Here is a 13,960-nt window from a genome sequence, read left to right on the forward strand (position 1 = left end):
TTTAGAGCATTTTGAAGGGGGGGGGGGGGGGTTGTTGGTGTTTCGGTCATGTTATGTTTAACTGTCAAAGGCTTGTTAGAAACTATGAAACACATCGTGCAGACTTCTGGATGTTTGAAGAAAACTAATACTGCTCATGAATGACACTAAAGGCAGGAAGGTGTCCTTTAAAACTAAACATGTTAATAGGACCTCCCTATTTATATCATAGTTTATGACAGCACGTGTATTTAAGTAATAGCCTACTGACTTCAGTGCAGTGGTGAACAGTCACACAGCTCACGTGGGTGTTAAGTGTGATACTCTTTAACTATAATTTATCCAAGTTAACGTCAGTTAACCTTCAGACAGTTCTTTTGCAATGACAACCATAAACACTCATGTCGCCGGTAGGTTTCTGCTGTGCCAGCTGTTTAGATTACAGCTGATTATGCAGTAACCATGGTAACCACGGACTCTGAGCGACTGGATCGATGCAGGTCAGACAACAATTTTACATGTATGATCTTAAAACAGGACACAGCCACTATACACCCTGAGCTCATATCAAATGTGAACACAGGCTGAGTCTATGTTTGACGTTGTTTTCTATCTAATCTTCCTCTCAAACATTTAAACAGCAGCGAGTCTGCAGCTGAGGGAACACAAACTCAAACTGTCAGAACAGATTTGCTCGTTTCTTGGATTCATTTGGTGATTTATTAAATGTATAACTGTTATTCTAATCTGCTGCTGAGTCTCTTACGCTGATGAAAACGCAGATGACACAGATCACGAACACCTGTTCAACCAATCACTTTCATTCCACTTTGATCTGCGACAAACGGATGCGTTCATCTCTGTTACAGTGTTGCGTTAGACTGCTATATTTTTTTTGTTCTTTATGCTGTAGATTTTCACGTCTCTGGAATAGTTGGCAGTAATAAGGATGATTTTCTGTAAAATCATTTTTGATATGACCCGTGAATTATACGTAGATGACAGTTAAATTACTCAGCCGGGAAACTCTGTGTTGACTCAGAGAGCTGAAGATATCGTGGACATGCTGACCTCGCTCCGTGGTGTACAGGTCCGTTTACCCTCATGATTAATATTCACAATTAAAATATTAGCCGAACATCATGAAGTCTGTATGTGTTTCATAGTGTCGAACAACCTTTGTACAGTTAAAGCCAGCAGTTACTACATGACGGAAACACCAACGTTATCTCTTTTCTGCGTTTATACGCAGGTCACGCTGATTACTGAACAAAAACCCAAAGATCAGCTGTTAATCGAATTTATTTGGCGACTGAAACACGTAGGACACATAAGAACATCAGGAAATAAAAAGCCGATAAATATAACGTCAGTAAAAGAAGTCAGTGTCAGCGGGGGTTATTACAGCTGTGTCCCGGGCCTGCGCTTTGTCGGTGGTAATTACAGCTCGATTGCTTGCGAGGCGAGGCGAGCGGGTCTATCGCTTCGCCGTGAGACTGGGCAGACATCTCCGAAATCATCGAAGCACTTTTGCAAAGAGGCTGTATCTTGACAAACCGACCAGACACATGAAGATTAAACCACTACATTCTAAAAAATATTAAAACGGTATTTGGTGACACACAAACAGGGTTTTTCAAAGTTCAGTTCTGTTAGTTTCCACATGCCGGTTGTTGTGTGCTAAAAACAATGGCCATCAGGCCAAAGCAATGGTTTTGACTCGATCAGCGGTAACCCCGCCCCCTGAGTTTGATGGGTGAGTTTGACAGATAAAATTATTTCATGGTGAGACCTGAAGGTGTCAACTGTGCCAAAATGAATTGATTAAATACACCATTAAATAATTATTTAAATGTGGCAATAATTAATTAATTAAATGTGTCAAAAACATTTTTTAATTATTTCCCATTTTAATTAATTATTTAATGGTGTATTTAATTAATTCATTATGGCAGTCCTGGCGTTTCATACCATACTAGAGGGACCGAATAGCTGAAGGCTCTCCCTCCCAATCTGCTTTTAGAAACTCTGCACACAAGCAGGCAGTCTGAGAGTAAAGTACTATTATGTCTTCAAGGTATAATAATGTGGAGAGATGGATTTTAAATTCCGTTCTGGATTCAGCGGTCAGCCAATGAAGAGAAGCTCACAAGGAAGCTCTTAATTTGTCTTAATTTGTTTGTTTTATTATTTATTTATTTATTTATAACTGAACTTTCAAATTCAATCAAGCCAATTTAGTAGTTCTTGTAACCTTTTATCCTTTTATTTATTCCGCATGCTGATGCAAAAAGACTGCTGTCAAAAGGTTTTGTTGCTCAAAATGTGCACAATAACGATGGAGAATTTTCAATTCAGATTTACTTTTATAGCGGGGAATCACAATAGTAGTTGCCTCAATGCGCTTTAAGATAAAGACCAGACAATAATACAGAGAAAACCCCACCAATTATATGATATGCTCTCTCTTTCTAGCCCCTGTCAGTATACTTGCTGCACCATTTTGGATCATCAAGAATCTATCTGTATTGCTCAAATGCAAGAAAGCAGTCCTACATATTTGTGTAATGTGCACACTACTGGAATCCCAGATTTCTCACAGTGTTAAAGGAGATAATGGTATCTAGAGTAAGCATTTGGTTAGATACAATGTTTCAAAGAAAATTTAAGCCAAATGTAGTAACCTCAGTTTTGTCTAAATTTAGTCATTTTTGTCTTTAAAATAAGCTTTTAGTTTAACTAATTGAATTTTGTTAAATAAAGCCGGGTCCTCTCCAGTTCAAGGGGCTTATTATAGACTCATTGAACAGCATTCATTATAGCTGACACCGACCCAGCGTTCAGTACCAAAAGACAATCTTTATAGTTAATTTCTGAAAAGTCTAAACACACATACACAAAGGACACAAGGAGTTAGACTGGGGCCGTATATGTTACACAGAGGTGTTATTTGGGTTTGGACAGAGACGAATAACAAAAACAGCTGAAGACTAGAAAAATTTGCATTTCCTGCGAAAATGCTGTGTGGATGCCTTAAGGGCTGAAGATATCTGCTGAAAAAAGCTGAAAAAGTTGGAAAAAAAAAAAAAAAGCAAAAAAATGTTGCTCTGAGCAGGATTCAAACCTGGCCCTTCTGGTACTCAAGGCAGGTTCTCATCTCACTTCGCCAACGTCTTTCTGACAAAGAATAGGTGGAGAGACTGACAATTGTGCTGAAATGAGCAGAAGAAGCTGAGAATTGTGCTGTTAAGAGGTGAATCAGAAGAATTTCTGCTGAAAAGAGTTTAATCAGCAGAATTTCTGCTGAAAAGAGTTGAATGAGCAGAATTCTGCTGAAAAGAGGTTTTTGCTGAAAGCAGCTGAAAAAGCTGGTATTTGTGCTGAAAACTGGTGAAAAAACTGAAAAATGTGCTGAAAAGGGGTGAAAAAGCTTAAATTTGTGTTGAAAAGAGTTAAAAAAGTTTAAGTGTTAACTGAAAGAAATGTTGCCATAAGCGGGATTTGAACCCGGGCCTCCCAGTCCGAGAACGGATGCTCATCTCACTGAGCTAAAACACAGCTCAACCCGGCAAGGAAAATCAGTGAGGCCACTGATAATATGCAAAAAAGGGCAAAAAATATTGAAAAGAAAAATCAATATCTCAAAAAGTATAGAAGTTATGAGCACCAAAAGTCATAGCCGGAAAGAGCAGAAAGAGCAGAATTTTTTAAGATTTGAACGGTGAAAATAGCACAAAAACTGTGGGAGTAGTTGAGTGCCAAAAAGTGTACGGAAGCAACTAGAATAAAGTATAAAGATTAAAGAGAAACAGGAACTCAATAGTGTGGATGCCTATTAAGGCATCCACACAATTAAGACACTCAAAGGGAAAAGTAAAACACCAATTGAAACCAGTTTTTTTTCTGCTGTCAAGCTTCAACAGTCGTGTGACCCCCTTATGACCAAACAACAACAGTGGGAAGAAACTCCTTTTTTACCCAAACGAATCCTTCACCAGTTATAGGCTCAGGAAGGGGTGGCCATTTGTTGAGGGTCAGGGGAGGAAGACAGGACAAAGACACACTGCGGAAGAGAGCCAGAGATTAATAAGCTACTGAGCTGCATTTATTATAGCTGGTGCTGTAAACTTACTCAGCACATAGGAGGAGCAAAGAGTAGTCCTGCAATAAAAGGTACTTCGAGGCAGCCTTTGTAGTGATTTGGCACCATATAAACAACTGAAAACAGAAAGAATCTGGAGCGAAAATCTGTAAAGATCCCAACAGACAAAGGACTGAAGGACATTTAAGTAAGAAATCTGCTCAAGGACTAAGATTAAGGTCAAAGAGAGGCTCAGCCACTGCAATTTTTGATTTAGTTATCAGGATAAAACCAGACAAACAAAGAGTAAGACAGGAATCTATTTAGTGCGTTTAAACTTTAGGAAATGCTGCACAGGGTAAATTTGGCTTCATGCTTGGTGCTCTGGATCACTTCCTGCGCCATCACCTTGGCTGTGGATCCCAACGATTACATGGCCAGAGCCTTGCAGTTAATGTCAGAGACGCCACTCATTGATGGGTAAGTGAAATTTTATTTGTTTATTTATTTATTTGTGATTAGTGTGTAAATATCTGCGATTGAAGTCTAATGCTGACCCAATAAAACAAGTTCACTTCTTTCCTGATGTGATCTTTCTCCTGTGCTTTGTTCCAGTCATAATGACTTGCCTTGGCAGCTTCGGTCACAATTCAACAATCAGCTGAACAAAGTGGATCTTAACACACTGGCAAACACTCACACCAACATCCCTAAGATCAAGGATGGACGACTGGGTGCTCAGGTACACACGATGGAAGAATTATTAAAGAAAAAACATAATTTCAGTGTCAATGTGCTCCTTATTCATGGGCTCCCACAGCTTATCTACAAACCTTCCTCACTGGAGACATCTCACAAAATAACATAACTGAATCAGACTGATCATTTTAAAAAGTCATGTTACACTCTCATTTTAAATATATTATTAGCAGAGAAGTCAGCCATTTCTTCAAGAGATTAAAAGCATCTCAAAAAATCTATATCTGTCAATACATTTTGTTTTTAATTGCAGTTGTACAGAGTTGTACAAGGAGTGCACAGGAGACGGAGTCCAAAACTAAAAGGCAAATATTGATAGTTAATTTCTAATCTCTAAAAAGTCTACACACAAAACACACACAGGACACCAGGAGGAAAACTGGGGCTGTACATGTTCACATTGACGGCTTTATTTGGGTTTGGACAGAGAAGGGTAACAAAAACAGCTGAACATAATTAAGATACTCACATGGAGAAATAAAACAAAACAATAAAATAATATAATAAAAATAAATCACTAATGGGAACCGTTTTTCGCAAAAGGAACAGAAGATGTTGAAACTACCATAACTGAAACAAATAGACACGAAATATGAAGCTAAAAACTAGTTATTACTTAAGTGATTAAGGAGGGAAACAAAAAACAGAAGGAAGGTGTTACACCATGTGGAGGGGAAGGAAACGGGGAAAACAAAGGGCACTTATATTGATACAGAGTGAAAGAGCTGGCACTCATTCCAAGAAAGCCCAGAAAATAAGAATCTAAATGAAAGATTCAATAATACTCCTTTCAGGCAACTATCACTAGAACGAAAATGAAATCAAGACAGGGATTCAGAAAAGCCAACAGAAGCCGAGCATTTGAAACACTCAAAAAATTAAAATCCCCCAAAACAATAAAAAAGAATTTTTTGGGGGGGGATTTGTTTTTTGTTTTATTTATTTTTTGTCATAGTTAATTTCTATTAAAGTTTCTTGAATGATGTCATGTGCATTGCGCAAGAGGTGTTGGCTACATGGGGCGTGATACAAACAGTCATTGCTAGGAAGACATGCATTCACTGACTGGGTGGTTGTGGTCTCGGGATGTTGCTGACTCAGAACGTACACAAGTCTGTCACTTCCATGCAAACTACAGAGGACCGCAGCAATATCATAGTGACCAAACCAATCACCAGGAAATTTTAACCTACTGGTTAGGATGTGCACACTTTTCCCTAGCAACAGGTGGTTACTGATCTGTAGGCTTGCGTGACTTGGGCTTTAGCAATCAATCACTTTCCCAGTGACAGTCATTAGCTTCCAGCAACCACTCACAATCAATGCCATGAAAAAGAAACACGCAGCCGCCTCCACCCACACCCACAAATTAAAATATGAATTAGCCACACCCTGCTGAATCAGAGAATCATGAGGGGGGCAAATACCTTTTTTACAGCATTGTGCATATGTGTTTGAGAGTATGATTGTATTTTATTCATCTTTGTTTAACTTTGAAAGTTAATTATACATAGTATAATCTTTGCTCTGGTCCTCAGTTTTGGGCAGCATACGTCCCCTGTGACACTCAGTACAAAGATGCTGTCAGACAAACGCTGGAGCAGATAGACGTGATTCACAGGATGTGTCAGAAATACCCTGAAATCTTCATGTTTGCCTCCAGTAGCCAAGGTGAGACACTGACTCCGACAGTTCATAGCTGTCCTTCTCCTGGTTGTATCACACATCAACTGTCATATCTGCACAGACATCTTGAAGGCCTTTAATATGAATAAGACCGCCAGTCTGATTGGGGTTGAGGGTGGTCACTCACTCGACAGCAGTCTGGGGACCCTGCGCACCATGTACCAGCTGGGGGTGCGCTACCTCACACTCACCCACTCCTGCAACACACCTTGGTAAGACCTCAAAGATCAATTAATTTGCTGTTACTTATATGAAGAAATCTGTTTGAATTTTCAGAAGAATACAAACAATGAGTAGGTTATTTTCATGTTTCTATTGATTGACTATAATGCTGCGCAAAAGTCTTGATAAACACATTGTTTCGTTATATTTTGCTAAGAAAATTGAAAATAGCCGTAGTGATTTGCAAGGCATGGATCGAGCCTGGTCACAGACAAAAATCAATCGCAATGACAAATTCAATCAACATCTTCACTGAAAAGTGTTTTTGAGAACTAGTCTGGAAAACTGAGCCTCTATATTTATATGACATGTGTTTTCCAGGCAGAAAATATAGTAGCTATTAGTTCTAGTTCTGTATTTTCAGCTGAGTTAAATATGCTCAGTCACATGCCTTCACTTCCCCATTCAGATGAATGTTTATCCAAATTACAACTACACAACATTAAACAGAAAATGCAGAGTTAGGGGCTGTGTCACTGTGTGACAGTTTCAATAATAAATTCATGTGAAAAAGAATCAAGAGACGTCTTATGTGAAGAATAACTTCCTCTGGATCGTGTTTGCACTGTTTCCATTCATTAACTGAGCCGACAGTAAGGTTCAGATGTTGCATTGGAGCTGTGGAGAGCACGGGGGATTCCTGCAGGCCCACTCAGGCAGCAGTATCACATTCACTGGCAGGTGAATCTGTACTGATATGCTTTACCTCAACAGTGACCCAACCAGGTGCAACCAGCAGCTGGTTAAATTTAGGAAACAGAAAGAGAATAGAATGCCTTTTGTGTCACGATACATGTGTACAGAGAATTTAGAATAGCCTTTATTGTCATTGTACAGAGTACAACGAAATTGGAGTGCCACTCCCTTGGTGCAAGTTTCAATAATAAATATAAATGTAAAATATAAAAAGTACACAAAAACAATCGTAAGTACTCAAACAATAGTATGTACAATATATACAGGATAGCAGCATTAATATAATGACAGTATGAATAGCAGCATAATATAATGACAGTGACGGTATGGAATAGGTTCAATTGTTTTTGTGCTTATTTACTACGGTGATAGCTCTGGGAAAGAAGCTATCCCTGAATCTGTTTGTCCTGGTTTTATGTGACCTATAACCGTCAGCCTGACGGTAATAGTTCAAACAGTTGGTTGCTGGGGTGAGAGTGGTCCTTGATGATATTGCCAGCTCTGCTGAGGTACTGAGAGTTTGCAGAGCATCTCCTACTCAGTGCAGCTCAGGATCCAGGATCCCCATGCTAAACAAATCAAGCTCTGGAATGGCGCGGTTACGTCTGCAGCTCGGACACAAGGATTTCACTACATGTTGTACTCTGTATGATTGTGTATGTGACAAATAAAGTTTGTTTGTTTTTGTAAAGGTTTTGTGCAGACATGCATGAAAGAAAGGGAGGTCTGCACCTCACCATGTGAACATCGGCCTCCAGGAAGATGTTAAACTATATTACTAAATTCTTTTACCAATTCTTTTATTTTTGTTTTTGTTTTTAGAATTGGGAAAACGGTGAACTTTATATAATCTGCTACGTCTGAAATCATGGAGAAAGACCTTAAAATATCTCTGTACATCTTCGCCTCTGTCAGTGCGCCACAGGGTGGCTGTGGCCACAATGTAGCTTGCCATCACCAGTGTGTGAATGTGTGTGTGAATGGGTGGATGACTGGATGTGTAAAGCGCTTTGGGGTCCTTAGGGACTAGTAAAGCTATACAAATACAGGCCATTTACCATCTTTCTCAATGTTTCATTAAATGTTAATGAACACTTCAGTTTACTTTAAATGAGTTCCAGATTGTTCGTTGTCTTAAGTTTTGCATGTTTACTAACACTTGCTTTTTCATTCACAGGGTAGATAACTGGCTCGTGGACACTGGATCAGAGCCATCGGAGCATAACGGCCTCTCTTCTTTTGGCAAAGTGAGTGATGCAAACGTGGGAAATCATTATTTCTGGGAGTACTATGTTACACATTAACATCTTTTGTGTAGCTTTATTCCTATTCCTCTTTTTTCATTTAACCTCCTAGGACCCTGTGTCCATATGTAGACATCACATTTTGGGTTATTTAGACTAAAATACTCAATTTTGCTCTACATGGGCCTGATATCCACTTACGAGGACATTATACTGCTACTGTTCTATCAAACTTTTAAACAAATATCCTCATATGTGGCTCTTATTTTTCTTAAAAACAAAAATAAGGTTAAAAAAAATCTGGTAATTCTTTGTTTTTTCATTCATCAGGCCCCAATATGCCCAAATATCAAAGAGAAATTAAAAATGCATGTCGTGAAAGAGTTCAGGTCTTAGGAGGTTAAAGCTGACCTTCTTGTGTATATGGTAAATCACTACTTTTCAAATGTTTAAGAATCTCTTTATGTTAACTATTTAAGAGGCCTTTTACACAAGAACTGGACTGAAAATAAGTGACAGCAGGCCTGAAGGAGAGATTTGAAGTTAAAATTGTTGTTTTATATGCAAGTGATCAGGAGAGAGCTACAACTCAGACTGCTGACAGCCATTTGTAAAAACCATGACCTCATTAACTCGGAAAAGAAGCATCAGAAAACACTGACAGAGCATCAATAAAAAAGTATTCCGTTATTATGTTTTATAGCTTAACGACATTAGCCCAAAGTTTCTTCTGAGGCACTTCAAAGAAAATAACATTTATTGCCAGAGGTTATATTGGTGGAATTGGTGTAAAAAAACTCTGCTGTTGATAACACGCACATGAGCTTAGTGAGGTGAGGTGGAGGGAGTGTTGGAGCTGTTTGTGATGGAGTTAGATAACGGCAGACTAATAAAAAAAAAATTGCTGACGCATGATTACATAAACAAATTAATGTGTTGTTGAATTTAAAAAAAAAAAAGCCTGAGAAAAGCTTTACAGATTTTCTTAAATCTTACCTCTTAGCATGTGTGCTACATAAAATAATACTTAAAAAGATCAAAGCTGAAACACTGGGCACATCCTCCCAACCCTCACTGAAACTAACTGAAACTAATATATAAATAAGGAGCAATCAGAAAATATAAAAACAATAACAACCACAGTGGTAACCAAAGTGCATTCACATTACAGCAAGTAATTGCGGAAATGAACCGCCTGGGGATGCTGATCGACCTGGCTCATGTTTCTGAGGAGGTGATGAACCAGGTGCTGACCCTGTCTAAAGCTCCGGTCATCTTCAGCCACTCCTCCGCATACGCCGTCTGTCCACATAAGAGGAACGTCCCAGATGACGTCCTGAGACGAGTGGTGAGTTCACGAGACACAACCGAAAGAAACAGCAGGTCAACCTAAAGGCTGAGGACCTCGTGAAGATCAGCAGTATATGAATAGTTCACATGGTTATTGTTTGATTCTCTCTCTTATTGCATCATCTTTGGTGTTTGCTCCTCAAATAGTTGAAACCATCTGAAAAGTGGGAGTAAAAGCAAGGAGTCACAATGCAAATAGAGGGTTTAAATTATAACAATATATTGTACTTTAACAAGTTAGCATCCACAACCTTTTGCCTGAAACTTTCACATCAAATTAATGGAGTGGAATAGGAATAATATTTAGCTCTTTCCAGCTCTTAGAAATAACACAAAACTGGGCCCAAGTGCACCACAGATGTTGTAAGTGATCTGGATGTGGGGGAGCAAAATGCATCAACAGATCACCTGATCACAGTAAAACACGCAGCCAGCTGATATTGAACTGCTGCTTGGGGTCTTAGATAACGCATCCATAAAAGCTCTTTATGCAACAGATGAGCTGCAAATGGCTGTAAATGGATCAAGTTAAATGATGCGTAATGACAACTTCCCTCCTAAAGTCAATAAAATAAGATAAAAGCAAGAAAGTTATTGTACAGCACTGTAAAATGATACACGTAAAGTTATAACCAGGAAACGTAGCAGAGGTCAGTGCACTCATGCGGATCATTGGGACGTGCATTTTGTGGCCCGGTTGATGCTTTTCTTGACTTTGTCATTCTCTGCAGTAGATCAGAGCCATTTAACACTAGTCTGTCTCTCCAGAATGAAACTAAAGGAATTGTGATGGTCAACTTCTACAATGACTATGTGACCTGCAGCAAGACGGCTAAATTGTCTGATGTCGCAGGTAAATTACTGCTGTGACCATGACATCTGCTGTAAACCAGTCAAACATTAACATTTATCTTTTCATTCTCAAAGCTATCTTCTGTCCATTCACTTCATTCTCAAGTTTGTTGCTTTCATTATAGATCATTTCGACCATATAAAGAAAGTGGCCGGGGCAGACATCATCGGCTTTGGTGGAGATTATGATGGCGTTCCCAGGTGTGTTCCCACATAAACTCGCTGAAATGTGAAGACATTGGCACACCGTGGAGAGATGCACCAAAGTTTTTTTTTTGCTAATAGCTCTTTGGGAATCACCTTGTTGGTGCAAAAACACTTTCTTCTCCTGTCAAACTATTATCTTGGGTATTTTTCAGAGATTCGTCTAAAGAAATTGGAACAAATGATGTTTTTGTGCTACTAACAAAGTCTTGTTTTTAAGTGTCTATACTGGTTCATCCTTTTACGTGCCTTTTATTCTTGAATGATTGAAAGGTCTGTGTTATACATGGCTTTTAAAAAAAAGCAAAGAATATTCATCTGAAAATGGTTAGGTACAAGGACTGGACTGAAGATGCATGGAAAAAGCAGCCAGTGTCCAAAGAAACACTTTGAAAAACATTCACAAAGCCTGGAGAACTACTGGTCAAGACCACTTTAAAATATTGCAAGAAAGTGTGAGTCGTTGGAAGGAAAATATGATGAAATGAGGAGTGGTTCAGGATTTTTCCACAGTACTGTAACTTTGCCCGTTGGGTAGTTAGACTCGTGTCATATTCAAAATTGTCTTGATGAAGAAAAAAAACCCACCAACACTTTTCTTTACATTTTGCTTCCAATGAGCTGGATTTTCTTGTAATTTTTCTTGATAAAAAAAAAAATTGTGTTTGTTTGTTTTAAATATAGTACTGCTTTTTGGAAGTGCTGTATAAAAAAAAATCCACTCAATTTTACATCACATGTAACTCGCTGGTTGTAAATTTGTCCTTTTAGAGTACCTGAGGGTTTGGAGGATGTGTCCAAGGTCCCCAATTTGGTGGCTGAACTGCTCAGGAGAGGATGGACTGATGAGGAAGTCAAAGCTGCTCTTGGAAATAACCTGCTCCGTGTCATGAGTGAGGTTGAGAAGGTAAGGAATAAATGCATGCACACAAACACACACAAGTAACCTAAACCTCGATGCACTTCATGGGTTCATGTATCATTTGGAGAGCTGTGTGAAGAAGCTTGGTCAAGTTGGTTGCACACGTTTGATTGATTGGCTTGTTCAGTGGTAAACATATTTACCTTAGATGCAAAAGATCTTCAGTTTGAAAGTAGAGGACAAAGCTAGCGTACTCCCAGTGCTGATCCCAAGCCTGGATAAATGTGAGGAGGAAGGGCACCTGGCCAAATCAAACATGCAGATCTGTTTCCCCTTGGGAAATTAGAGAGAGCAACCAAAAGTACCTGTTAAGACGTTTCCTCACTCCATCCATTTAAACCAGCGTGACAGAGATATCAGCCTCCTTATCTGAGGATCTGCAACGATAAGAAAGAATTAGATACTCAGCACACCTTAAAGCAATAAAATCTGATATAGCAGTTGTTTCCGGATTGTAATTCTGAGCTGGTTGATGAAGTGACTCTAGTAGATCTGTTATTCCATTAAAAACCACCAAATGAGTGTTTCCCACCTAACCCCTCAAAGTCAGGTTTTTATTCTCCACCAACTGTGAAATCATAAAATGGACATTTTCTTTGTTACAGGACCAAAAGTGCACAAGGTTGGGCTGAAATTTGGGTCCTTTTAAGTCACAGATTTTTCCACTATTTTTGAGCACCACAGAGACCAGCTGCATGACATCGTCAAGGCTGAAGAGAAAAAATCATTTCAACTAAATCAATTTTATACCAGCTGCAAATGTCTTAAAAACCAAAATCCATGATATCAAACTCTGACCATCAATATCATGGGATATATCATCAACTCAAGAGCAACACTCCTCCAAGTTAATGCCTGCAACAAAAGCTAGACTGGATGTTTATCTGTAACAACTTAAAACGGTGCATTACTGTGCACATTCAAGGGAAGTTGATCAGGAGTGAGTGAGTTCTTTGCATGTGTGAGGCCACTCAAAGACCTGCTGTGGGGATCCGAGTCATCATGTTGGTTTCCTCTAAAATGGCTCTGAATGCAAGGTGTTTAATAATAATTCCTCCAATCACATCCATCACAAAATGTTTTGCACTAGCTGGTTTCTGCAGGTTGTCTTGTGACAAATGTCCTTTGCGACAAGTAGCAATTCACAAAGTCATTACCTAACCGAAAACTTAGATGTTTACGGTTAGGTAATGACTTGTCGAATTATATCTGCATCTCAGCTGACTTTACAGCACCAGATAAGCATCTGCATAATGATGGGGGGGGGGGGTTATAACATTTAACTATTGTGAGTCATTGTTCCTCATCCCCAGAAACCACACCTTCTACCAGTTTCTCTGCATTATTATCGTTTTTCTTTGATCAAGTAGACTTAAATTTAACAGCACTATAGATAAACAGATGAACCCTCATGTGGATCACTGGGACATATGCCTGAATACAATCTCTAAGCTATCAATGATCATCTAAAGACCACTGAGCTTTTTTAAAATGTGTGTGTATAAGTAATGTTGGTGTTGACAGCTACTCCGTGGCTACATCAGGTTTTAAACAATGTCTTTGAATAGCAGATGGGCTCACAGTGAATACACCCCATTAGTGTTTTTGTCTCCTGCCTGACGATGTCATCTTTGTGTGTCAGGTCCGCGACAGCATGAGCAACGAGATCCCGGATGATGTTCCCATTCCAAACGAAGATGTGCAGAACCCGTGCAGAACAAGCTTCGGATACCCCAGCACTACCGGCTCCAACGGATCAGCCCAGTCGCTCAGTACACTGGCGCTTCTGATTACACTGGTTCTCCAGGCTTGGATTACATCAACTGTTTAATGGGTGACTGTAGAACCTACAGTATGTAAGTCCTGAGTTACATCCTGAACTGTAATGCTATACCGCTGAGAGAAACTACTGCACAACTTTCTCCCCTCATGCAGTTTTTAAAGCTTTAAGACTCAATTATATTA

At 39.2% G+C, this 13,960-nt stretch overlaps 1 protein-coding gene across 3 annotated transcripts; it reads left to right on the forward strand.

Annotated features, from left to right (window-relative positions):
- The first annotated feature begins 268 nt into the window (after nt 1-268).
- On the forward strand, nt 269-13,897 carry dpep1 (dipeptidase 1). 3 transcript variants are annotated; one of them, XM_082528591.1, is made up of 11 exons: nt 269-479; nt 4,418-4,540; nt 4,676-4,802; nt 6,358-6,490; nt 6,567-6,717; nt 8,601-8,670; nt 9,839-10,015; nt 10,786-10,870; nt 10,995-11,070; nt 11,845-11,980; nt 13,638-13,897. In XM_082528591.1, exons 1-11 carry the CDS (start codon nt 442-444, stop codon nt 13,824-13,826), a joined length of 1,305 nt encoding a protein of 434 aa, XP_082384717.1. In that variant the 5' UTR covers nt 269-441; the 3' UTR covers nt 13,827-13,897. The 3 variants fall into 3 exon arrangements, with proteins under 3 accessions (XP_082384717.1, XP_082384716.1, XP_082384718.1); XM_082528590.1 differs by lacking the exon at nt 269-479 and adding an exon at nt 492-1,069 and having other exon boundaries at nt 4,404-4,540; XM_082528592.1 differs by lacking the exon at nt 269-479 and adding an exon at nt 1,036-1,069.
- The last annotated feature ends 63 nt before the right edge of the window (nt 13,898-13,960 follow it).

The sequence above is a fragment of the Aulonocara stuartgranti genome (genome assembly GCF_965226115.1).
Source record: "Aulonocara stuartgranti genome assembly, chromosome: 1".
Lineage (NCBI taxonomy): Eukaryota > Metazoa > Chordata > Actinopteri > Cichliformes > Cichlidae > Aulonocara > Aulonocara stuartgranti.

Excerpts from the sequence above, each read along its gene's own strand:
- dpep1 (XM_082528590.1), top strand. The coding sequence starts at position 1,043 with ATGCTGACCTCGCTCCGTGGTGTACAG. Across the intron at positions 10,871-10,994 it reads TAAATTGTCTGATGTCGCAG|ATCATTTCGACCATATAAAG; the intron begins GTAAATTACTGC and ends CTTTCATTATAG. Across the intron at positions 11,981-13,637 it reads TCATGAGTGAGGTTGAGAAG|GTCCGCGACAGCATGAGCAA; the intron begins GTAAGGAATAAA and ends TTTGTGTGTCAG.